The sequence below is a fragment of the Poecilia reticulata genome, chromosome 17 (genome assembly GCF_904066995.2).
Source record: "Poecilia reticulata chromosome 17, P_reticulata-male-v2, whole genome shotgun sequence".
Classification (NCBI taxonomy): Eukaryota; Metazoa; Chordata; class Actinopteri; order Cyprinodontiformes; family Poeciliidae; genus Poecilia; species Poecilia reticulata.
In genome coordinates this window covers 2,471,652-2,497,833 of record NC_088846.1, presented here as the reverse complement: position 1 = coordinate 2,497,833, position 26,182 = coordinate 2,471,652, and the positions used below count along the sequence as shown (strand labels likewise).

Sequence of the window (26,182 nt, the reverse complement as noted above, 5' to 3'; positions counted from 1 at the left end):
TACACCACCACCTTTCACTTGTGATGAATCCCCATTTGCAACAGCAAGCCTTGGCCTATGACCCAGTCACCAGTTCACCTCTGTTCCACAGACAACTAGATAGACCAGTGTAGACTGAAATTGACATGAAATGGGTTTCTTTGCATTTACAATACACGGTTTTCATTGGTACAAACACGTTTAAGAAAAGAAAATCCATCCTTTAATCATCTACCACTAAATCCAGTGTTGAGTGACGGGACCAGTAGAATAAGCATCCAGGTCAAGAGCTGTTGGACCTCCCTGCTTGGACCTCCCAAGAGTGGCTGAGATGTCAGATCAGATTAGCAGCCATTTCTATTTAGATGAAGCCACTAGCAACTGCTTCATCTGTGTACTCTGTGTTTCCTGGAAAGTCCTCTTAGATCAGTGATTCTGTAACTTTTGTCTCTGCTTAACAAGCCAGGTTCTGCTGGAAGTTTTGACTTCTTTTAAGGGAATTAGTCCTTTCAATTCCAAGGGATTGTTACAAGGGGATTGCTGATTGGTTTTCTAAAATATAATATTTTTTATTTTTTTTACCAATTCCCATTTTACACTGAAAATGACTATATTTTAGAATTGTGCGGATTAAATTGGATTGTTTATAGTTTAATTTAAATTAGTCGGTATTATTGTTTTGGTTTAATCTGTTTTCGGTAATTAAGGCTTGTAAATGTGTTGGATTTTAGGATACAGTAATCTGCAATCCAGTCTTCTTTATATCAACACTCTTTCTGCATGGAGTTTGCATGTTCTCCCTGTGCATGCGTGGGTTTTCTCCGGGTACTCCGGTTTCCTCCCACAGTCCAAAAACATGACTGTCAGGTTAATTGGTCTGTCTAAATTGCCCCTAGGTGTGAGTGTGTGTGTTTGCATGGTTGTTTGTCCTGTGTGTCTCTGTGTTGCCCTGCGACAGACTGGCGACCTGTCCAGGGTGTACCCTGCCTCTCGCCCGGAACGTTAGCTGGAGATGGGCACCAGCAACCCTCCCAACCCCACTGAGGAACAAGGGTGTTAAGAAAATGGATGGATGGATGGATGGATGGATGGATGGATGGATGGATGGATGGATGGATGGATGGATGGATGGATGGATGGATGGATGGATGGATGGATGGAGACTCCTGCATAAACGGGGCGGGTTTTGTAGAGGTGAATCATCCAAGTTTCTGCTCTGAGTACGTATGTTTTAAGTGTGAATGTGTGAGTGTATGTTTAGATAGACGTTATGGTAGAATATTTGAATATATAGATGAGGATAAATATTTAAACCATCACGAACCACACTCCATACCAGTAAGTGGCGGTAATGCTACTAAAAGTTTCTTGCCAACCGCCATAAAAGCGACAAGAAGAAGAAGAAGTCTCTGCTCTGATTGGTCAGCTGCTCTGCCAATAATTCTTACATTCTGCTCGCGCAGGTGCAACGCTTGGCTCTGAACTAGCCGCTGTAGGAAAGCTAAGGGGAAAATCACCCGTTTCGTGATAAACCCTGCGCTTATCTTGAATAGCGGGGCTGTGTTCATTACAACAGGAGACACAGAAAGAACGGAGCTTATTTATCCATTACGAGGTCAGTGATTAAGGTTGTTGTTAATAAGCAAGAGTAACCTTCATTTGACATAGCTGGGATGCTTAGCTAGCTCTTATTCTCACATTTAACTACGAATGGACTCAATTAGCCGTTTACTAGCTTTCTGCTTTGTTGTTAATAATTAATGCTGTAATGTTTATTATCAACGCTGAACGGCGGTAAGTAACTAACATAGAACAGACCGTCATAAATCGGAGGGTTTGTGTCTAGCTAACTGAGAGTACAGCTAAATAATTCAAGCTAAGCTCTGTTACTGAATGGTTATGTGATTCAGGCCGTTTTACTTAGGAGAAGAAGATCAGAAGCAATCACTGGAATAACACAGAGATGAATGAAACAATGTCTCCGTTTTTTTGTTGTTGTTTTTTGTTGTTGTTGTTGTTGTTTTTTTTACAGCATTGTGAAGCATGTTACCAGCAACTTGACATGTCCGGCTCCGGCTCTTGTCATCCCTGGATGGGATACGATAGGGCAGTCAGTTTAGTCGATGCTTAGTCTGTTAAGCCCTTCTACTTCTGCCTTCTTATCCTCCATGATGTGAAGGTGTGAGGTTTGTGTCTGACTGAGGGCTGTTCTCAGTGGGAGTCACACAGAGGGTGTTTATTCTCCCTCAAAAGCATCTATCACCAACAGAGGTGCAGGTTGCCTTGGTTACACTGAACTTGTTCATTCCCAAGATTGAGTCGCAAGCAGTTTTTTTAAAGAAATCATATCTAGTGTCAGTATTTACTGTGCTGATCACCACTTTTCCTAACTTGTGTGACTCTGTGCTTTGCTGGATTTCAGCTTCTGAACTGCATCCTGACTGATGGTGATCCATTCTTGTCTCCTTGGTGCTTGAAGTTGGATTATCAGATCTTTGAGACCTTTGTTCACTTTGCCTTATGACATGGTGCTTCATCATGCTGGAGACAACTCAGAAGTTTCTATCTGAGGACAGAGATGATGCCACTACTTTTTGCAGAATTTTACTTTGTTTTTATTTTCTTGGACAAAATTGCCGTTTTTGCTGTGCTCATCATACGGCTGTTGTCCAAACTGTTTGTCCCCTCACCCGTGTGGGTGAACTCATCTTTCTGCTGCTAATATTCAGAGTCTGCAATTGTGGCAACCCAATTCTGTGGTGCATCCTGGGGAATAGATAGCTTGGTGCTAGCTTAGATGCTAGCACCAAGCTAGCTTAGCTTAGCACCAAGCTAGCATCTAAGCTAGCTTGGTGCTAACTTCTCTTTGAACAAATATGCTTCTCTTTGAAGCATATTTGTTCCTCCTTTATAACAGTTTTTCGCAGCTTCGCCTGTTTTGATGTGATATCATAACAGATGAAAAATTAGCTGAAATGAAAGAGTCTTGCTATTAAATTTAAAATGTAAACTGAGATTCATTCTGAATTAATCTGAAACACAGTGATCCAACTATAATATGCTTTTGTCAGCACAAAAACTGAAGTTGCAAAGTTTGCAGAAAACAACACTGCTATAAGGCCCAAGCATCTGGCCATGTTTTCATGTTGTACTTCAAACTCAGACGGTAAAGTCCTTGAGAAAGTCTGGAGAGAACAAACAGAAACAATGATAACAGCTGGAGTCAGTGGATCCTCTGGAGCATGTGCTTGTTGTATTCAAGTGTTTTGTGTGGTCTCTGTTTGAATGATGGCTTATTGTTTCCTAAGTATGTAAACTTCAGGTACTAATTTTGCCTGTTTGTTCATGTATAGATGGCATCTGCAAATGCGACATATGGACAGAAGGAATCCTCGGACCAGAATTTTGATTACATGTTTAAAATCCTCATCATTGGCAACAGCAGCGTGGGAAAAACCTCCTTCCTCTTCCGCTATGCAGATGACTCGTTCACACCGGCGTTTGTCAGCACGGTGGGAATCGACTTCAAGGTCAAGACCATCTATAGGAACGACAAGAGGATAAAACTACAGATCTGGGTGAGGATTCTAGGTTTGTGGGCACACTTTGTTTTTAGAGGAGCACCATTCAGACTTTTGTGGCCATTTTTTCAAAACTTTGATCTGCCTATTTGATACCTTTGTTTTGTCAATTTCCCTATATTTCTCTTATTGCTCGGTTGCGAATGATGTAGTACCGACGTCATGCAATGCAGATGGAGGGCAGGAAGTAAATGCAGCCCGTTTACTTCTGTTGATCCAGCTTCAAATTGTCTAAAGTCTGTGTCGTGCGTGTTCCAGCCAATCTAATAGAGAGAAAGATAAACATTATTTTCATGTTCCAAGGGTCATAAGGGAGTTATTTTTAAAAAAACTTACAGAAAAAAGACAAGAAAAGTGGATCAACAGTCTACAGCTAAAAACAGGAGGTGCAGAAACTAACAATGCTAGAGTTTTCAGCGCCCACTAACTATCGCATAGTTTAAAATGTACTTTCAAATATTTTATTGGGCAGTTACGTAGACTGACGAGCATTCATATGCAAGGTAAGATATCATTTTTGCGCACTAGCTTGGTTGAACCATGTTTTTAATTGTTTAACCAAGCACTAACCAGTGCTCACAAGCAGAAACGGTCGCAGTGGGCCCAGCCGTACATGAAGATTAATTTTCAAACAGACTGCTGATGACTGCTGTGCATCCGTGGATGGTCCAGATGGACACAGCAGTAAATTGGTGGTGGATGGCCACCACATCCCAACACGGCTGTGACGTCAGCAAGGAGGTGGTTGAGTCATTTTTTGGGCCAAAATCATGGGGAGAGAGCTGGTTGGCCTCTTTAGGGTCCCTGAAGGTGTGAAAATGGCCTCAGCAAAGTATATGAACTTTCTGACTGATCACTTTCTTTCATGGTTCAAAAAGAAGAGCCGTAGCTTCAGTAGCAAAATCATCTTCATGCATGACAATGCACCTTCTTATGCTGCAAGGATTACCTCTGTGTCATTGGCAGCTATGGGCATAAAAGGGGAGAAACTCATGGTATGGTCACCATCCTCCTCTGACCTCAACCCTATTGAGAACCTTTGGAGTATCTTCAAGCAGAAGATCTGAGGGTGCGATGCAGTTCATATCAAGATAGCAGCTCTGGGAAGGTATTCTGTCATCCTGAAAAGAAATTCAAGCAGAAACTATCCACAAACTCACAAGTTCAGTGAACACAAGAGTTGTGCAGGTGATTTCAAAGAAGGGGTCCTATGTCAACATGTAACTCGGTCTGTTAAGATGTTTTTGATTGAAATAGCTTTTGATTTTAGTACATGTGAAATCATGTACTAAAATCATAATACTGCGCATTCAAAGAATGACCTTTTGCAGTTCTTTATAATCCATAAAATGTTTAGAAAATCTGCTGTGCATAATAATTTGGAACAGTGCATTTTGAGATTTTTTATTTTTGAAAAAATTACTGTTCTCATTGGGAGCTTTGTTCAGTAAAATTTGATTTATACTGTAATAGTTCATGACTTAAAAATTACACTGACCATCATTTGCATTGACCATTTAAGAAAATCTGAGAAAATATCACTTGCATAATAATTTGGAACACGGTGTAGTTATGTCGATCGCCTGGTTGCCGGGTTAATCTTCAAGATTGTCTGACAAGTCTTTTTTAATGAGTCAATATGGATCATATCTAGGCCTGTCACGATAACAAATTTTATCCATCCATCCAAAAGGTCTTGTTTCAAGACCTTTTGACACTGATTTAGTGGAAATGACGTAATAATGCATGCAATTTCCTGCCATAGATGCACTTTATTTTCAAAAGAACACATAACACTGGAACTGATAAACTAAACAAACAAAACAACCAAAAACAAAAATAAAATGTATTCTTAGTCTCCATTAACAGAAACGTACTTGAATAAAACTAAAAAACATAAAACCAAAGTGGAAATAAATACTGCATTCAACCAAAAGAGTGCAGATTATGAAGTCTGTATACTATATTGCCCTTCAGTAATCACTAGATTTAAATGGAGAAGATGGGCACATCCCACTACCTAAGGCAGTAGTTCATACTACACAATTCTTTGCCCCTATTTTCCCTTTACGAAAATCTTAGAACATTGGCCGATCTAAGATTGTCGCTGGTGATTTCGTAACCGATCATCCTGCAGTGTATGGTGTGTTACGGTAGATCGTCGTGGCCACTCTGATCTAAATCAGGGGTTTTCCCTGACTGGGAGCTTAACGCTAAATGTGACAGGCAGCCAATCAGAAAGCGCGGATTCTCCTCCGTGCTTTCTGAATGGAAATTACGAGGGGAATCCCAAACAGCTGACACAGCACAACCCGAAATCCAGCGGACATCGGATATGATTTGTGGAAACATTAATGTTTATTCAACGTTTCGTGCAAAGAATATAGAAATGATAAGGAGAGGAGTTGGAGCCAAATTGCTAATGAAGTTGATAAACCCGGTAAGTTTTCAGCTGTTCTAAGTTAACGTGACATAAATAGGTTATAATGATGTTCATTCAGTCAGGACCTTATGCTGAATCTAACCACATGCATTGCAGGTAGATTCTAGTAAAGCATTGATTAGAGCCCGATTTTAAAATTAGTTAATTGGACATGTAGCCATTATTTTGTGCACATGTGGCTGGACACCACACGGCACGACGAACCCGATCGAACCGTTATACCTAGGATTTCTGTCGACTAATGTGTGGTCTCAGGTTTTGAAAATGGGCCGACAACTCATGTAGTGTGCGTTGAACATTACACTAAGGAAATGAGGAAGGGAGGGTCAGTGGAGAGCACCGAAGGTGAGCTTTTTTCACTCAGTGTCATCAATAGAAAGGAAAAAAAGGCAGGAAGAGACGATAAAGCCGATAATTAAAATGAGGTTGATAGGTTTAATTTATTGTGCAATTAATTGATATATCGTTTATCGTGACAGGCCTAATCATATCCTAAATATATGCATATTTTTTCGAGATGCCTTGTCTGTGCCAGCTCATTTAGGGCATTAGCTACTTGCTGTGATCCAATTTGCTCTGTTTTGAACAGGAGAAATCCACTTCTGACTCCCAGCTGAATTTTGCACGTCATCTAAGTCATGTGTCTGCAACCCAGCAATATATTTATATAAAAGTTTTTTTTCCTAACCTTCCATTTGTGAGAAGTCCTTCATTTCTAACAAGCAGAGGCAGCATCATTCTGCACACATATGAAACAGAATTCCACTAATATTTTAAAACAAAAACAACATGTCTGCAGCTTTGCCTTTGGTAAGTGAACAGTCAGTAAACTTGTGAGCCTGTTGGAAGATGGCATCATCTTCTTGTTGTAATACATGGGCTGACTTTGTCTCTAGCTGCTCCTCTAAAACACAGGTGTTTGGTGCAATCAGTGATCAGGAAAAGATCATTTGAAAATTTGACCCATCAACATTTTAGGTTTGTGTTACTTGCACAATTACTTGTGCAAGTAACACAAGTTATTGTGCACAATAACTTGTGCAAGTAAGTTGTGCAAGTAACAACTTTAATCTCATGAAAGATGTGATTATTATAAAAATCCAGTTAACATAGATGCATTGCAGTCCAGTGAGTCCAATTCTGATTTCTACTGAATTATAATCTTTGAACTAAAATATGTCAATGATTATTCACTGAAGAAATTCTAAAATTGTTTAGGAAATGGATCCTGTTACAGCAAGTCATATTTTAATATAAATATGATGTAGAGCTACGTTTTAATAGTGACCCATTTTTATCTAAGAGAACTACTATTTTCTTTATTGGGGCCTGCCGTAGCATTACATAGAAGCATTGAAATGCCTTTGCAAGGCATTTCAGTGCCTCTATGTAATGCATGGAAGGCACCTATTCTACACCTAATGTAGTCTCTTTACTGCATTCTCACTTAAGATCCTGCTCACATTTTTCGGTTGTTAACTACTTCTACTAACTTCAACTAATTGTGCTAATTCATATATCAAAACGTTCTACTTTTTCTGGACATTATTGCTATGTCTTTTGCTAAACTTCACTATTTTACTTTTTTAAATATTTATGCTTTTATGCAATTTTTTTGCCCCATTGAAATACATTGAAATTCTACAAAATTCAGCTAAAATTTTCTTTTTCACAGCTTATTACTTCTGCCTACTTCAACCTAGGAACTCCATTCAACTTTTAAACAAGTCACAAGACTTTACGCCATATTCATATGTCTCGGCTTTCAGTTATCTCTTATGGTTTTTTCCACAGTTGAGTTTAAGTTTTATGCAGATAGTGGTGGAATTCTCTCGTCAGTTGTTAGTGTGTACACGCTAGTAACTGACGTTTTTTTAAACTTTTTATGCTTTTTGACGAACAAAATGATGCTGTTCACACATATACAGAAATAATTTATACTATAAACTGTAGCCACGAATGACTACTTTTAAGGAACTATTGACATCATTGCTACAGGTCTTACTGTTTTCTGTCAAACTCTTCTGGAGTAAAGATATGTTTTCTCCTATTCCTTCGATTTATTTCTTTGTTGTGCTCCGTTTCTATCTGTGTGTTACTATTCTGCTTGTCTACTTTTCTGTATATGCCTTCTGCTTTTACCGTTTTACTGTCTATAAAGGTCTTCTGCTAAATTTAATCAATTTCAGCTATTCATGTATAACAATGTTCTGCTTCTGCTAATTTATGCTATTTCTTTTGCAATGTTTTACTTTTCAACTTTTTCAACAATTTCAGGTTTTATACTAATTTTGACTTCTGCTAATCTGTACTATATCTTTGGCTAAATTTCACTCTTTAGCAAAATATTTCTACCATGTATGACTGTAGCTTTCTTCTGCTTTTTTCCACACTTCTTATGCTTTCTTCAGCTGTTTCTTGCATTTTCTGCTGCGAGCGTTCTGCAAATATGCATTCTCATGGCTGTTTTGCTAGGAACAGCAATTTTTCTAGTATTATTTTTTCTTCCGTTACCTTTAATGCGGCTTGTACCCCTGCATGCCCCCTCACAAAAATGGTATCAAAACATGTAGCTCGATCCCGGGAAGGGTGCTATTATTTTTATTGGGGATCGGAGTTATGATGGCAACGTAAAAAGCGAAATTTCCAACTGCCAAAACGGAGTGTAACTGAAACCAACTGCCGCTCCATTAGAGTGAGAAATGCAGTGGATTTTTGACCCCAAAACAATTTTGAAATCGCCCTCATGCCCACAAATATCACTCTATTAGTCTGTAAGTCGTTCATGACGTTGCATTTAAAACTACATTGATGGTGGAACTCTGAGTTACTACAGAAAGAAGGTTGAGCAGAATGTTAGAACTACAGACATGGCAGAATGTTTTGGGCATTATAGAACTGGTTTAACCCAACCACTGTTATTCATATTATTAATGTAGCCATTTAAAATGAAGCTTACTGAAAATATCAAAATAAAAGCCTCAATATACCTCTCAGAGTAGTGCACCGCTTTGGGCGGTGCAATAATATTAGCCTTTAGAATTCTTTCTTCACCTTTGCAGAGGGCTGAGCTCCAATTTGGAACTACAGTGATGGAGGAACTCTCACTTGCTACAGAGGAGGGCTGAGTTAAGAACTACAATGATTGTAGAACTCTGCGTTACTACAGAAGAAGGCTGAGCAGAATATTAGAACTACAGAGATGGCCGAATCTTTTATGCGTTATATAACTGGTTTAACCCAACCACTGTTTCTCATAGGATTAGTATAGCTCTTTAAAATAAAGCTTACTGAAAATTTAAAAATAAAAGCCTTCATTTTTTACATCAGGTAATTGCTCTTTTGGGCTTTATATAACTGATTTAACCCAACTACTGTTACACATGGGATTAGTGTGGCTATTTAAAATGAAGCTTACTGAAAATTTCAAAATAAAAGCCTCAACATTTCTCTCACGTTAGTTCATAGTACCCTTTTACATGTCTTTTTCTCTGTTTAGTGGTGCAAGAACATTAGCATAAGCGTTAGCAACGCACTGCCTCCTACTACTGTACAGCCTTGCATTAGGCTTTTCCCTAAAATAAGGTTTTATCTATTTTTCTTATTTATTAGCCATGTTTTGTATACTGAATGGAGGAAGTCAATCTAAGACAACATGCTAGTGATACCCCACATGACAATGACAGCATTTAGGCTAACATTAGCATTTTGGATAATTTTAGTTTATACACTGATTTTAACATTGAATGGCGTAAGTCCATGTTACTCAACATGCTTGTGATTCTCCCCATGCTTTTAGGTACTTTGTAACTTTCTTTAGCATTGATGAAAATTTTTAGCATCGGAACGCTGGGTTCACACTTTGGCAGGCCCCGTTTAAATTTCTTCTGAAATTTTCTAGTTACCTCTTTAAGATTTTTTTTTAGTAATTGGGCACATGATATTAGAATATGACTGATGATCCAAAAGGGCAGTAAGATCATTTAAATGGATTTTATGCATGGCTCAATGTTCTCATGAATAAATGCTTCTTTTTTTTTCATGGACCGTTCATCCTTCCATTGTCTATACACGCATAACCCTGCAGATCTGTTTAATAACTTAAAACTATCAAGTACTTCAGTTTAGTACGGGATAGTACTAAACTATCCAGTACTAAACTGCTGAACAAATGTAGCTTCATCTCAACACCACCTCTAACTGTGATTCACACCTGCCATCACTGCTGTCTTAGGGTTGTTAGTTCAGTTCCTAACCCTGAACTCCTTGGATTCTGGTCTGAACAGGACCTCTGGGTCCCTCTAGTGGTCACAAACAGAACTGAGAATTTAGTTTTGTTCATGTATCGCCTTTTTTATGTGAATTTACTTATTTTTCAAACAGGCAGATTACATCTAAAAAGTAAGCTTTAAGAGAATGAAAGAGATGTTTTGTTCAAAAAGCTAATAGCTTGTATTTAAAATTATAATGTAAGGGGAGGAAATTTGCATGTTGGGGGTGCTGCAGCGGTGCAGGGGTATTAGTTTGACTCGGCGCGGCCTTCACATCAGGCCGTCGAGTCCCGCCTGATGACCTTTGCCTTTGTCTTCCCTCTCTCTCATAACCCACTTTCCTGTCTGATCACTATAAAAAAAAGAACACCAGAGACAATAAAACCTTAAATTAAAATAATAATAATAATAAATTAAATTCACATGTTGATTTTGTACATCCCAGCCTAAAACTGAGAGTCTGCAACGTCCAGCTCATCACCGATGAGTGAGTTCAGTCACATACTATACACTGACCCTGCAATACTATTGAGATGTGGGCTGTGTTATTACTGCTCTGTAAAGCTATGACATTTTAACAGTATGCAGAATGTACAGCCTGCAGCTGTAACCATTATTAAAAGTTTTATTACTCATTATTTTGTCACTAATTGTAAAATGGTTATCAAAATGCATCATTAACTTGTCAGATACAAGCAGTCAGTTTGTGGTTATGTTAAACTGTTCAAATCAGAGATGTTTCATATTTAATAAATCAAACGCAAAAGTGTCTCAAAACATTCCTAAGTTATTGCGAGTCTCCAGTTTCATTATTCAGACATTTCAACTTGTAAATTCAGCTGGCCTTTAAACTTCACACTAATCCTACTGATGATCCACATTAGCTGCTAACTGACCTTTGTAAGACTGTTTTTTTATGGCCATTGAGACGAGCTGTCTGGTCAGGTTCTCTGATAACTTCCAGCTGTTAACATCTGCCTCTTTGGTCAGAATCATTCCATTGTTAGGATTTAACGGCAGAACCCTTGAAGCATGCTCGATTCTGCTTGCTTATTACAATAGGGACTAGAACATAATGTTAAAGTCACACTTTGGCTTTACTACTGGATGTTTTTTTTAATTATTTATCTTATTTTATAGTCACTCGTCTTGATAGCTCTGTATGCTTGAAGTAATTTATGAAGTGTGTTTTGGTTCCATCTGTGCTCAGGACACTGCTGGTCAGGAGCGCTATAGAACGATCACCACAGCCTACTACAGGGGAGCAATGGGCTTTATCCTCATGTACGACATCACCAACGAGGAGTCCTTTAATGCTGTGCAAGACTGGTAAGATACGGGTACATGTGCTGCTAAAAAGATTAGAATATCATGAAAGGGCAAATATTGGAATCTCATGGTGAAACTCGCACCATGATAAGCTAATTAACCTGCAAACAGCTGAAGGTTTACTCAAAAGCACTACACAATCTACTGACTGGAAAGACGGCTTGAAGACAGTCATGGACACCGTCCACAAGGACGGAAAGACAGCAGATCAATGCTGAAGCAGCTGGTTGTTCAGTGTGTTGCATCCAAGCATATTCATAGAAGTTGAGTGGAAGGTAAAAGTGGGATAGGAAAAGGTGCAGCAGCAGAATCCCTTCAATAATTTTTAGGGAGCTTCACAAAGAGAGGCCTGGGTCAGAAAATGTCCAGAAGATCAACATTTGTAGGATCCATCTGAGATACTTATCTTTGGGTTTTCATGATCTTTAAGCCATAATCATCAAAATTACAAGACAAAGGCTTCAAGTATTTCACTCCATGTAAAATGGATCTAGGCTGCACAGTGGCACAGTTGGTAGAGCTGTTGCCTTGCAGCAAGACGGTTCTGGGTTCGATTCCCAGCCCCGGTCTTTCTGTATGGAGTTTGCATGTTCTCCCTGTGCATGCGTGGGTTTTCTCCGGGTACTCCAGTTTCCTCCTTCAGTCCTGAAACATCAGATTAATTGGCCTCTCCAAATTGTCCCTAGGTGTGAGTGTGTGTGTGCATGGTTGTGTGTCTCTGTGTTGCCCTGCGACAGACTGGCAACCTGCCAGGGTGAACCCTGCCTCTCGCCCGGAACTTTAGCTGGAGATAGGCACCAGCACCCCTCCTGACCCCACTAAGGGACAGTGGACAGTGGTAAAGAAAATGGATGGATGGATGGATAAAATGGATCTATATCATAGACAAGTTTCAAGTTCTGAAATATATTGAACTTATATTGATATTGAATATTGAACATTTTCACAATTCCTAACTTCCTGACATATGTTTGTAGGAAAGTAGTGACTCCATCTGTTTCGGTTTTTCACTCAGCTCTCTGCTGCTTGGACGGCCTTTCATTCCTCTCAGTTTCTGGAAACAGACATGTTAAGCAGAATACATTAAAATATACATGTAATTCTAATCACAATGTCTGTTCCACAGAGTCATCAATATTTTTATTGATTATACCCATAGAAGAAGCTGCTTAACCGACTTTCTTTTCCCAGGATAGTCGCTTAAGTCATTAAGAAAATGAAGGAGCCTTGTGTTTGTGTTGACAGGTCGACCCAGATCAAGACGTACTCATGGGACAACGCCCAGGTCCTCCTGGTGGGAAACAAGTGTGATATGGAGGATGAGCGGGTTGTGGTGTCTGACAGAGGGCGCCAGCTGTCAGAGCAACTTGGTAATGTGGCCCCTATAGCACCTCTCAGTACACAGCACTTTGAAGTATGACTGCAACTAAGCATTATTTTAGTTAGTGATTATTCTGATGATTAAGTGAATAAAAAAGTTTACAGATTTTTAATTTAACCACTTAAGCCTTTTTTATGCAATGTTATAAATACATTGAAAAATACAAATAATTAAATTCCTTCCCTTAGCTAACAAAATAAACATTTTATTCTCCAAACTTCAATAACAGCATTCTTTTAGTTGATATGTTGATAATATGTAGCAAAGGAATCATCTGCAGGTAAAAGTCCTTCAACACGTGAATAGATCAGGCCTTTCTGCTGGACTTAACATCAATAGAGTGTAGGGCTGGTCTGGTGATTCATTTTGAATGAACTCATTAATAAATGGATAGCAAAAGTTGCTTGATAGATTTTTTTAAAATTTTTTTACAGAATTTGAACCAGGTCAAGCTAAAACTCACTTGCGACGTTCTAGGTAGAACATATTTACAGACGAAGGTTTTTCTCTTAAATGAAGAATGCATGTATTTTTTGTACAATTTTGGCTTCATTACTGGTCTGAGGAGGTGGTTCTTTCAGAAAATGAAATTTTTTGAGTCTTTATTCTCAATTAATGATTACCCAATTACTGAATTAGTGGATTATTTCAATAATCGATTAGATCCAATTGGTTCGGCAAGACATCAACCCTACACACAGAACCAGAGCTACAGTTTAGATCAGTATATAGCCAAGCATCAAAATAGCCCAGTCAAAGTCCAGCTATATGTCCAATTGAGATTTTGAAAATGTCAGATCAGAGCTGGACATGTTTCAGACAAGAAAGGTCATATTCTTGTTACTTTTTTTTGTGGTTGGGGACAAAAAAAATTGAGAACCATTCGTCATTTTCCTTTAACTTCACAACTATGTTACTTTGAGTTGGTATATCACAAAAGATGTCAATATAATACATAAAAGCATGTTATTGTATTCTGATAAATAGTGAGAAAGATATGTATATCAATGTTTTGTGTTCATCAGTGACACTTTGAACATTGTACTGGAGCATACTGCTTGTCTACGTTAAGAGTTTGGTTCCTCCATCTATGTTTGGCAGGTTTTGAGTTCTTTGAAGCAAGCGCTAAAGACAACATCAATGTGAAGCAGACATTCGAGCGACTGGTGGACATCATCTGTGAGAGGATGACAGAGACTATGGACAACAACGACCAAACGGTCACCGGAGCAAAGCAGGGGCCACAGCTCAATGAGCAGCCCCAAAGGTCTCACCAAGATTGCGCTTGCTGAATGCACACATACTCGCATATGCACACACACACACACAGATACTGCTTGTCCTGATTTTTCAAGTTTGTTTTTTTTAGTCTGGATCTTGCCGTTTGTTCTTTTTAAAATGCAGATACAAAACGTCCCTGCACATAAACACTGCCATCCATCCACAGCCCCACACCAGGAGCACAGTCTGCCGAGAGCCGGGCCTTCCAGGGACTGTCCTTCTGCTCAGCAACATTCCCCGACTCTTTCACACACTTCTTAAACACACTAAGCTGTATGTTACCAGATGTGCAACAGTTGTAATTATTGTCCCTCTGAAAAGGTGTTTGTTGCTGAAGTCTGTTCATGTAGGCGTGTTTTAGAATATCTGAAATCCTCTTTTTAGTTTTGTGGTGGACTTTTTAGGGAGATTTTGGACCCAAGTTTGATGTTCAGGCAGAGTTGTTCTTAAATTAAGAAATTATTGAATTCATTTAAATATTTATCTTCAATGGATCTCAAAAGTGTTCAAACCTATGTTTAAAATGCAGGGTTTTATGACTTAAAGAAAGGCCATGATAAATTATCTCAAATTATTTTTCTTTATTAATGAGACATACATCCTGTATAATCCAACTGAAAACAATTCTGCTTTAGTAAAAGAAAAAAATGGAAAGGTGCAACAACCCAGATACATACATTTTCACACCCTTAAGTTAATATTTTTTTGAAGCTTCTTGTGATTCACTTTAAACATTCAGTCTTCTTGGCTCGCCACAGCTTAGTTTAGGCCTAATCCAAACATAGCTAGATATCTGGGGAAAAAAATATACTTTTTCACATTTTGGCTTTTCATCCACACAAAAACTGTTTAATATCACTAAAAATGATTATTTATAGAAACTCCTAAATTAATAAGGAGAATTTTACGATTCTCCTTGTTTGTGTGTGTACATTTAAAAACAGACATTTACAGTCTACCATAAATAATGTGCCAAATATATCCACATACTTGTTTTGACACGATTCCCAACCGACATAATGTTGTATTTTAATAACCTGATTAAAAGTAGTTCAACCTATATACGTTTCTAACCAAATGACACTCCTGGTCATAGACATATAATATAAGAGTAGACCCCGCATTAGCTGCTCCGGCACAGGAAATACGGCGGCCATCTTGGAGCGGTCGTCCCTCCTACTTTGGTCAACCAAAACAGCAGAAAATGCCTCAGCACAGAGGGATATTGTTGTTCAGATCGATGGACTATTGATGTGAGGGCTTGACAGACAACATTTCACAAGTAAGATGTACATATTATTGTGTGTATATATTGTGATTAGAATATTACTTTACGTCCGCCATTGGACATAAATACTTTACTGTATTTATGTCCACTGGCGGATACCAGCTAATATTATCTACAGTAATATTAGCTGTTGAACCCTGCCCCGCTATGAAGGCTAACTGAGATTCTGTAAATCTAAAAATTTATTATTCTCTAACGTTGGCTTAGATTTTCTGACACAAGAACCTACATTAGAAATGTGACAATGTAACATTTATTATAAAACGTATATTACTTATAACATTGACCAGCAAAGTTTACACAGGTGGTAAAGACTATTATTGTATTTCTTTCACTCTGTAAGATAGCTCCCAAATCTTCCATTTTTGTTTTGAAGGTTTCCGAAAGACACGATGTGAGGAAGAAGTGGGAAATATCTTTAAAGAGAGATTGATTCACTGCACAGCACGGATGAATCTCGCATTGGATTTTGGACTCAATCTCAGCTGCTGAATTCCTCTGAAGCTAGAACTCTTGTTGGCTGGAAAACAGCTGACGAATAGTATATATTAGGCTATACATGTTTATGTATGTATGTATGCATGTATGTATATATTACTATTAGATATTATTCAGTATTAATTATTTGTCATTAATCATGTATTTGTATATTTATATAAATATGTATTATTACTAAATAATTTAAATTATGAACAGCTGTGTGCTTTGTAAAATGCTTATCATACATCAATATCAGAATATTCCATTCCTATTCCATTTTCCCCACTATGCATATTTAAAAATGCTGAACTATGTATAAATATGAATAAAAAATACTTTAAAAAATACAATTGTTTATAAATCTAGCTTTGATAGCTGTTTGTATAAGGTTTCCAGTAACAAAAAAGCGTCATCGATTAGATGCGCTGATACGTCATTGTGCCTGCCAAACGTATAACGCATAGTGGAGCCGTCGACCGCTCCAAGATGGCCGCCCTAAATCTCGTCAGCTACAATAGGCAAGAGCAATCAATGAGGCGTCTATTCTTATATTATGTCTAGGCTCCTGGCACCATGTTTTCTTCTTAATAGGAGGCTGTGGTTGTTTTGAAGCAACCTTATTGGCTGAGATGGGGGACAGTGTAGCGCAATGCTACAACGTCTGGGTTTGGCATGTTTAAAACCAAAACTCACAGATGGCTCTGTTTGGGTCCATGTAGATCAGGGGTGTCCAAAGTCGGTCCTCGAGGGCCGGCAACCTGCATGTTTTAGTTCTAGTAGTAGTTTTAGTGGGAGTAACAGCCGTCAATGTTCTCCTTAGGCCTTCTAATGAGCCATCATTTGATGCAGGTGTGTAAAACCAGGGAGAGAACTACTACAGTGGGGAAAATAAGTATTTAGTCAGTCACCAATTGTGCAAGTTCTCCCACTTAAAAAGATGAGAGAGGCCTGTAATTGACATCATAGGTAGACCTCAACTATGAGAGACAAAATGTGAAAAAAAATTTGAGAAAATCATTTTGTCTGACTTTTAAAGAATTTATTTGCAAATAATGGTGGAAAATAAGTATTTGGTCAATAACAAAAGTTCATCTCAATACTTTGGCAACAAAGGATATACAACAATGACAGAGGTCAAACGTTTTCTGTAAGTCTTCACAAGGTTGGCACACACTGTTGCTGGTATGTTGGCCCATTCCTCCATGCAGATCTCCTCTAGAGCAGTGATGTTTTGGGGCTGTCGGCAGGCAACACGGACTTTCAACTCCCTCCAAAGGTTTTCGATGGGGTTGAGATCGGGAGACTGGCTAGGCCACTCCAGGACTTTGAAATGTTTCTTACGAAGCCACTCCTTTGTTGCCCTGGCAGTATGCTTGGGATCATTGTCATGCTGAAAGACCCAGCCACGTTTCATCTTCATTGCCCTTGCTGATGGAAGGAGGTTTGCACCCAAAATCTCACAATACATGGCCCCATTCATTCTTTTATGTACACGGATCAGTCGTCCTGGTACCTTTGAAGAGAAACAGCCCCAAAGCATGATGTTGCCACCCCCATGCTTCACAGTTGGTATGGTGTTCTTTGGATGCAACTCTGCATTCACTTTCCTCCAAACACGACGAGTTGTGTTTTTACCAAATAGTTCTACTTTGGTTTCATCTGACCATATGACATTCTCCCAATACTCTTCTGGAACATCCAAATGCTCTCTAGCAAACTTCAGACGTGCCTGGATATGGACTGGCTTAAGCAGGGGGACACGTCTGGCACTGCAAGATCTGAGTCCCTGGCGTCGTAGTGTGTTGCTGATGGTAGCCTTTGTAACATTGGTCCCAGCTTTCTGCAGGTCATTTGCTAGATTCCCCCTTGTGGTTCTGGGATTTTTCCTCACCGTTCTTGTGATCATTCTGACCCCATGGGCTGAGATCTTGCGTGGAGCCCCAGATCGAGGGAGATTAGTAGTGGTCTTGTAGGTCTTCCATTTTCTGATTATTGCTCCCACAGTAGATTTCTTCACACCAAGCTGCTTGCCTATTGCAGATTCAGTCTTCCCAGCCTGGTGCAGGTCTACAATTCGGTTTCTGGTGTCCTCCGACAGCTCTTTCGTCTTCACCATAGTGGAGTTTGGAGTGTGACTGTTTGAGGTTGTGGGCAGGTGTCTTTTATACTGTTAACGACTTCAAACTGGTGCCATTAATACAGGTAATGAGTGGGGGAAAGAGGAGCCTCTTAAAAAAGAAGTTACAGGTCTGTGACAGCCAGAAATCTTGCTCGTTTGTAGGTGACCAAATACTTATTTTCCACCATTATTTGCAAATAAATTCTTTAAAAGTCAGACAAAATGATTTTCTCAAAATTTTTTTCACATTTTGTCTCTCATAGTTGAGGTCTACCTATGATGTCAATTACAGGCCTCTCATCTTTTTAAGTGGGAGAACTTGCACAATTGGTGACTGACTAAATACTTATTTTCCCCACTGTACATGCAGGATGCCGGCCCTCGAGGACCGACTTTGGACACCCCTGATGTAGATGAAATGTTTTGTGTACAATATAATTTTTTTAAACAGTATGGCGGAGATATTTGATTTTATAAAGACCCAGCTACATGTTTACAAGGCTTTAGTAATATTTACCCACTCAGATGTATTAAAGTTCTCCAAATATATCCACTTGTGAGGAAATATGTTTTCCACAACCCTTTTCAGATTCATTTCTTGGCTCTGGTGAAGACATTTTCCTCAGACTCTCAGTGTTGCTAAAACATCAAATCCACCTTCAACTTCAGCTTTCTAGGAGACACTTCTGCGTTTTATTTGGATCTCGCCCACTGTGACAAAAAACATCTTCCTCTGAAGATGAGCAACCCCAGAGCATAATGCTGCCACCACCATGTTTTATTGTGGGTATGATGTTCTTTTATTGAAACTTGTCGTCATTGTGACCCAGAAAATCCATTTGGCTTTTATCAGATGATAGTGAAAGTTCTGGATGTGTGCAGGAGTCTGACATCCCAGCTCCTTTTTCTGCTCATTATCACATATAGAACACACACAGCACTTTTTCCTGCAGCTCTTTCCGTGTTGCTGTTAGTCTACTAGCAACCTCACTGACTCAGTTCAGCATCATAGCTTCATTGGTTTTGGAGAAATGTCCTGTAAACAGAACATGGCTATTGTCCCCATTTTATTGATATCTATTTTCATTGTGCCATGATTTGAATGTAATGCTGAGGATTTTCACGTACCATCTTCTGACTGGTACTTTTGATCTGTTCTACAGAGCTATAGCTAAAGACAACATCAGGAAAAATTTTATCTCAAGAACAGCTGAATGTTATTTACATTAAATCAAATGTATTATGATTTATATAATGATGAAGTTAGGAGGACTAAATCAAAAGTGTTATTTCAGGGTTTGCACACTCATGCAAGTAGATAATTATTTTTTTTGTTTTCTATCTTCCCTTCTAACAGATGTTTGTTTCCAGTTGAATTGAACAGGATGCCTGTTGGACTAGAGGTGGGAAAAGTGATCAATTTGGTTGCACCCCGGGTAAAGAACAGCATAACCTGGATGTTTAATGCTTTTATAAAACTCGTTGAGCATTGGCTACAAGTCATATCACAGTAGGAGAATACCAAATGTATCTGGCCACTCAAAATGTTATAAATATCTATAAATGTTAATATGCATTTTAAAATTCAGATATCTACAGTATCCCTGTAAACTGTGAGGCTGTGGTTGGATTCCTGCCTATGCTGTAGTCAGAGCTGCATGTTGTTGATTTCACACTTCTGACTGGTTTATTTGTATGAACTGTTGATTTTACTGGTTTTACTCTCATCGCTCACACTCACTCTACTACTTTAAAATGCCAGATGGGTGTCAAAAGTTTCTAATGTTTAACTCTTTGACACCTCACAGCTCTTATTCAGTGCATATAGTGGGTGTTGGTCATTCTTCCCTTCGCAATTCCACTCTTCTGCAGTTTTAGTTGTTTCCTTCCGTGAATCACAGAACATTTTGTACCAATCATGCATCAATCTGTTCTCGGCTAAGGGTACGTCTTGTACCCACTTTAACAACCAGTAATAGGGACTTTTTATGTCCTGCTGTAGGGAATACTTTTATTTAATTCAATTTAAAAAAACAACTTGTATATCCTAAAAGGAAATGAAATGTCTCAACTCATCATCCAAGTATCTTCAAAGAGTTGTTGTTGAAGGTGATGCTGCAGGCACAAAGGATCTCCAGTAGCAGTCGGGCTTGCATCAAATCTGAAGAAGCCTCTGCCTGAAACTTGTTTGCTGTATGACTGTATCATGGCTGTCATGAGATCCTAACAGGTCCGTATCCAGGCAGCAGAGACGATATTCCCCAGTAACATGTCCTGGATTACTCCATCAGTTGTTGGGAAGCTCTGCTAATCCATCTCATTTGCTTTTGCCTCATCTTTTTTACATCTTTGGCTGTATAGTTAGAAACCGAGAAAGAGAAACCGAGTCTGGGATATGACTTCTATAAATCATTTCTAAAGAAAAGTTTCATAAGAAACAAGTGGTCCAAACGGTTGGAAAAATTCTAATCCATGGGAATTGGGTTCCATTGAAAATCTTACAAAAATTATACTGAATTAAATTGGACTACATGTATGATTAGAGCTCTATTTTTTATCTTCCTTCCATTCTTCTAAACACCTATTTATTGAGACATAAAATGACGTACATTGGTCAAGTGAAAATGAAATGGTTTGTTTGCTGGAAGTAGGTGGGAATAAGATGAGGTTCTGATGAAGAGGTGAAGGGACACATCGACAAAGAGGCTAAATGGACTATGAGAACCCCCCAGGTAGTCTGGCATGCCATCAGAACTGATCCGTCTGTTTGTTTTCTGCAGAAACCAAAGCAGACAGATTTTTGAGGTTGTCTGCTTTGGTTTCTGCCGATGCAGTGAAGAATGTGTCTGCGCTTGTTTTTACTACTAACCAACTCATGCAGTCACAAAATCGCTGAGGCATGCACCAAGTGTTTCACATTAACTATTTATTTTTTTATTTATGATCTAACTTATTTTTTTTATAGTATTTAAGATTATGCATTACATTCTGCATGTTTTCAGGAGATGTTTGCTCGTATCCAGTAGCCTGAAATTTTCCAGCACTTCTGCTTGTATGGTGTTAGCAGAACAACATGTAGGATGATTCCTTTTGAGGGGGGAGAGTAGAGCATTAAAACATTCCAGTGTGAGAACTTATCATGCTCAAGTAGCTTTAGTGAGGAGTATGTTTGGCTTTTGATATCAGTTTTGTAACTATGACTTGTTTTTGTTTTTTTCCCCACACTCTGTTATTAAGACAACTTAGATTTGTAGCACAAGATGCGTGTGAGTAAAAGCAACTGAATAAAGAGCATTTTTAGGATTTAAAGTTTTTTTTTTTTTTTTTTTTTAAGTATTCTGAATAAATCTAGAATCCAAGTTCCCTGACTGTTGGTTAGAAATGTTCGGTTGAGCCTGTCTGCTGTCAGACAGGGAAATCACTGCTGCAGGTTACCTGAATACTCTGACTTCTTTATCAAAAATTGATTTTGACAATTTTTGTTCATGTTTGACTTGTTTACTGATTTATTATTATTAGTTATTATTTTTATTGTGTTTTGCTACAGTTTTCACTTTGCTGAAGAGTAAAAAAACAGTCAGTCCTGTTCTCCTCCAATCCTCCATGGCAGAATTTCTAACTGTAAATAAAAACATCCTTCCTGTCAGATAATAGTGGTGTGAATTGTGATGTAATTCTGTAATACCAGGTTTACTAAAGTAAGGAATCAATAAACCATAATAAAAGCAGGTTTTTGTTGGTTGTATTGTTGTTCACAAGATCTTAGTTTTTTCATGGAGATTTTGCAGATTTGGGGAAAAAGAACACATATAAAACTTTAAATTATAATCAGAAGGTGTTCATTTGAGTTGAACACGCTGGCATTGCAAAATCAGGGTTTCTGCAAGTTCACGTTCTAATCCAATAAATACATCCTAAAAGAGTTAAATATTCTCTGGTTTTATGTTTTTTTAAAAGAAATCTTTGTCTTAAAATGTGGTGTTAGTTCATTCAGTGTAACTACCATCATTCTTGCTGAGAAAGGTGGCAGTATTTCTTTTGTTCTCTGCTTTGCAGTAAAAATTGAGAAATGTGGGTTGGAGACGAAACTACAAGCACTGGAACAAACAACCTTTCAAAAAGGATTGTGTAACATTCAGATTTCCTTTCAGATCTGCATGAGAATGAATTCTGACTTATTTGATGTATGTGTGTTTGTGTCCAAAATTATTCATATTTAAAACTCTTTGCAATTTTATGCATCTTAAAAAAACAAAAAAGGAAAAAAAAAACAAGTTCAGTCAAAGAAAAGTGTCGCTCATACCACCGCCATTTTCTTTAGGTTACTTCCAGTGTTGTTTCTGTTGGTGTTGTGGCCTAAAATGTCCAGCTTAGTTTCTTAAGACATAACTCCTGAAGGTTTGGAAGATTGTGGTCAGACATGCACTATACAACAAACTCTTGTCACATGTAAAACACAACTTATTAGTAAGAAATGGTTCTTGTTTTGATTATTGTGGTCCTATTTTCCCCAATTGTTTCCTGCTGCTATCAGAGATTTAAATGCATGACAGCCATGTTGGATTTCTATGTCTCCAACTTTCTTACTTGGAATTTAGGCTTCAGTTATTTTTTCCCCAATTCTGAAATTGTAAATGTTGAGTTAGAAGAAAAAACCGAAGACATTATTAAACTACATCCTCCAACCAAAATCGCATGCCAAAATGCTTTTTTGTTTTGTTTTTATGACAAAATAGAAGAAAATCACAAAGTTCAAGTCTTAATGTATTCTTATTCTTTAAAATATTTGTCAGTTAATATTTTAGCCAGCAGAGGGCAGTTGTTTTGTAGACTGAAATTTACTTGAACTTGACCAGGTTCGGGGTCAAAGTTAAATTCGGACACATTTGATATAGACACTTTTTGTCATTTGTAAAGGTTAGCCATTTTTTACTGAATTAAATCTTAGCGTCGAGTTGTTTGGTACAACACAGTTTTTGTCTCTCAATTAATAGAAAGTAGGATAGTCGCACCTTTCATAAAAATACGAGAGACCCTTTTATGTTACGCATCTACAATGGTTTATAAATTCCTTTAAACATAAGTCCGACTCCATTACTGCAATAAAAATGTTGAATTTTAAATTTTCATAATTATTCTACGTTTATAAACTGAAAAAGGTGGTTTTTCGTGGCCTAAATAAAGAGCTGATCATTTTTGGCCCATGCAGCAAAAACAAGAAGTGATTCATCGTAACTGTAAACAACCCCTTACTGACTCACACGACGCTTGGGGTTAAATAATGTAGTGAATTTAATAGATGTCAGAAGGACGCTGGTCCAGTACACATGTAGACAGACGTTCTCAGTTCATACACATTCATAAAAGTATGGCGACTGAAGAGCTGAGCAGCAAACCCTACAGTGAGCAATACAATGATTACTAACAACATATTCAACAAGACGCATGATAGGGCTTCTTTCTACCAAGTAAAGAAGGTGGAAATAAGACTAAATGTTTCAGTAAATAAAATATAGTTATTAAGTGCTTGTAAACAGGTAAGATATTCTATTACATTGTAGATGAGAGCACTTGGTGAGACCCTGGGCTCTGTTTGTTCCGCTCCGGTGCAGTGGACAGAGGTGGGCTGCTACACGGCTTGGTAAACAATCGGTTCCTGTTGAATCCAGGCAGTCTGGGATCCGCACCTGCTTCGTTTCCAGGTGATAGTTCATGTCGGTCGCTGTGCACGTTTGGTTTGTCAAGATCTATGAGCATGCGCAATAACGACCTCGCCTTAAGTCTGTGCTAAGATCCGTAGTTACAGGAAATTGTTATTATAGGAGAGCATCCAGTTCCCCGTAGGAGAGCGTCAGTATGCCTGCACCTGGTTTGGTAAAAGCTGGCATCCGCTGCTGACATGGCTCATCACCTTCTGCTTCAGCTGGGCCACTTGCTCCCTCAGCACGCTGGCAGTGGAGGCCAGCTCGGTGTTCTGCGTCTTCAGGGTTTTGACCTTCTCCTCCAGCCGGGAGATCCTCTCCAGCTTCCTCTTGCGACACTTCGAGGCGGCTATCCGGTTCCGCAGCTTTTTCCTCTCCGCCTTGATGCGCTCCTGGTTGTCCATGTCGATGGGAGACAGAGGAGGGCTGTCCCCGCAGCTCTGCATGTCCGGGACTGTCTGCGGCTCGTCCTTCATCGCGCTGACGGACTGCTGGAGCCGTGACAACGACGCCGCGGCGGCCGCCTGCTGCTGCGCGCTGGCCGCGTGGGTTGGAGGTGGCGGGAAGGGGATGGTGTCCGTGGAGTAGTTAATGGCGGCGGCGCCCAGCGGAGCCGCGGCGTAGCCGTTCAAGGTGGTGTAGACGGGGAGGTCCGACGGCTGGAGCCCCGTGGATCCGGCGGTGCTGGGGGATCCGAGGAGCTCCAGCCGGTCCACGGACACGCACCCTGCGTCGCTCAGCTGGTTCTGCTTGTGAAGGTCCTCAAGCGCCTTGACAAAGCCTTCCGCGAATTCCTGCTCCTCACTGGCCGACTTCGGAAACATGAACTGAGAGTTCGGGTGAGACTGGATAATGAGACGCTCCAGGTCCGGAGAGGCTAGTTTTAGGAGTCCCAAATCCTGCGAGTTTATAATTCCACCCGTGTCCCGGAGCAGGTTCGGTTTCAGTTCTGAGTTCTGGTCCTCCTGGTTCAGGCTGATCTCCCTCTTCATCATCGTGCTCTTGATGCTGTTCGCCACGGGGACCGGGTAGAGAGTTGTTTCCATTCTACACCCTCACATGAGAGGCTGTGAGTCGTTTCAATACAGACAGGGGTGGGGGGAACAGGGGGGGAGTAGATACGAACACTTTCTCTGTGTCCTCTGTGTGCTTAGTCTCTCTGTCAGCCCAGAACTTCAGGTAGTGCGCCTCAGGGGTTCTGATGTGTCTCCTCTGCGCGCCTATGACATTGTCTTTTCCCGATGGCACGTCTGCTATGCGCAGCGCCAGACCTTTCTCTACCCTAAAAATTCCATTATGTCACCCCAGAGCGCAGAGATTGGTCCAAAATGATCTTGGTTTCCGGTTCAATTTGAATAAGGGGGCCGAGCCGGTTTTTATCGCCATGGAGACCTTGGGTAAACGACAAACAGTGCAATGCATTGTGGTTTGATGTCATATCATAAAAAAACGCAGGGTGGCCAGAGGAGAACTGGGCGGGGAAGGTGTAAGAGGCAAAGGCCTAGCAAAGAAAGAACAGGCTTCACAGTGTTCCTTTAACTCAACTTAACACAGTAAAATAGAATAGAATAGAAACAAACAAACTGGTCATCTGTTTTTGTTGTCTTTTACTAAAAAAGCAGGACTTAATGTGCCAGACCACCTATAGAACCTTCTCTCCTTTTGCTCCCTCTGGAAACACCAAGTACTCACATTCAGCATTTGCACAAATTAGTCCAAAGAGAACAAAATGGAGGTGGTTCTAAAACTTCAAGTGGGTATGAAGCTAAAAGGGGAAGGAAACTTTGACTACGAGATGAGGAAAGCAGTCAGTGGAAAGGCGACTGCACTGCCATGAGCCACAAACACCGTGTGATTTCTCTCTGCAGGGTAATGTGTTTCACAATTGTTTTGCTATTTATAAAGATTTGTAGCTTCATAAAGGAAAACAAAACCGTTTTAACTATTCAACTTAAAAACATCCATATGTCAAACAGAAAATAAAATAAAAGAGATTAAGTGGGTAAATATTGGCAAAAGAAAATCAATTGTTCCACCAAATGCTGTCTGTGGTGGATGCTCTTACCACCACCACATCGTGTTAGTATGTATTTTTTTCCCTCTATATTAGTTATAGTATGCTAAAGTTAAATATTTCATTTAGATATATGTTTTCTAATGGGTGCACACTTTAGATAATGTCTGTCTGAGTGGTTTACACACACTTGTTCTTTTGTTTGAGGTGCTGCAACTACAGACCACCTGGAGTAGGAAACCTGGAGCATACCATTTGTTTTTTTTAAAAGACTGAAGGGGAGGAGACTTTGTTATTTCAAGTTGATTTTAATT

The 26,182-nt window shown here is 39.3% G+C and overlaps 2 protein-coding genes across 2 annotated transcripts; one reads left to right on the top strand and one right to left on the bottom strand.

Moving 5' to 3' along the window:
* Window positions 1–1,406: 1,406 nt before the first annotated feature.
* rab3aa (RAB3A, member RAS oncogene family, a) lies at window positions 1,407–21,880 on the top strand. The gene is made up of 5 exons (XM_008433469.3): window positions 1,407–1,594; window positions 3,333–3,557; window positions 11,485–11,603; window positions 12,849–12,973; window positions 14,086–21,880. Exons 2-5 carry the CDS (start codon window positions 3,333–3,335, stop codon window positions 14,274–14,276), a joined length of 660 nt encoding a protein of 219 aa, XP_008431691.1. The 5' UTR covers window positions 1,407–1,594; the 3' UTR covers window positions 14,277–21,880.
* A 1,546-nt stretch (window positions 21,881–23,426) lies between these two features.
* Window positions 23,427–25,243, bottom strand: LOC103479176 (transcription factor JunD-like). The gene has a single exon (XM_008433470.3). It carries the CDS (start codon window positions 24,898–24,900, stop codon window positions 24,004–24,006), a length of 897 nt encoding a protein of 298 aa, XP_008431692.1. The 5' UTR covers window positions 24,901–25,243; the 3' UTR covers window positions 23,427–24,003.
* Between the last annotated feature and the right edge of the window lie 939 nt (window positions 25,244–26,182).

What these genes read in the sequence shown, in the direction of transcription:
- rab3aa (XM_008433469.3), top strand. Translation starts at nt 3,333, where the DNA reads ATGGCATCTGCAAATGCGACATATGGACAGAAGGAATCCTCGGACCAG. An exon ending in GGATAAAACTACAGATCTGG is followed by an intron (nt 3,558 to 11,484) that starts GTGAGGATTCTA and finishes ATCTGTGCTCAG; the next exon opens with GACACTGCTGGTCAGGAGCG. An exon ending in CCAGCTGTCAGAGCAACTTG is followed by an intron (nt 12,974 to 14,085) that starts GTAATGTGGCCC and finishes TATGTTTGGCAG; the next exon opens with GTTTTGAGTTCTTTGAAGCA.
- LOC103479176 (XM_008433470.3), bottom strand. Translation starts at nt 24,900, where the DNA reads ATGGAAACAACTCTCTACCCGGTCCCCGTGGCGAACAGCATCAAGAGC.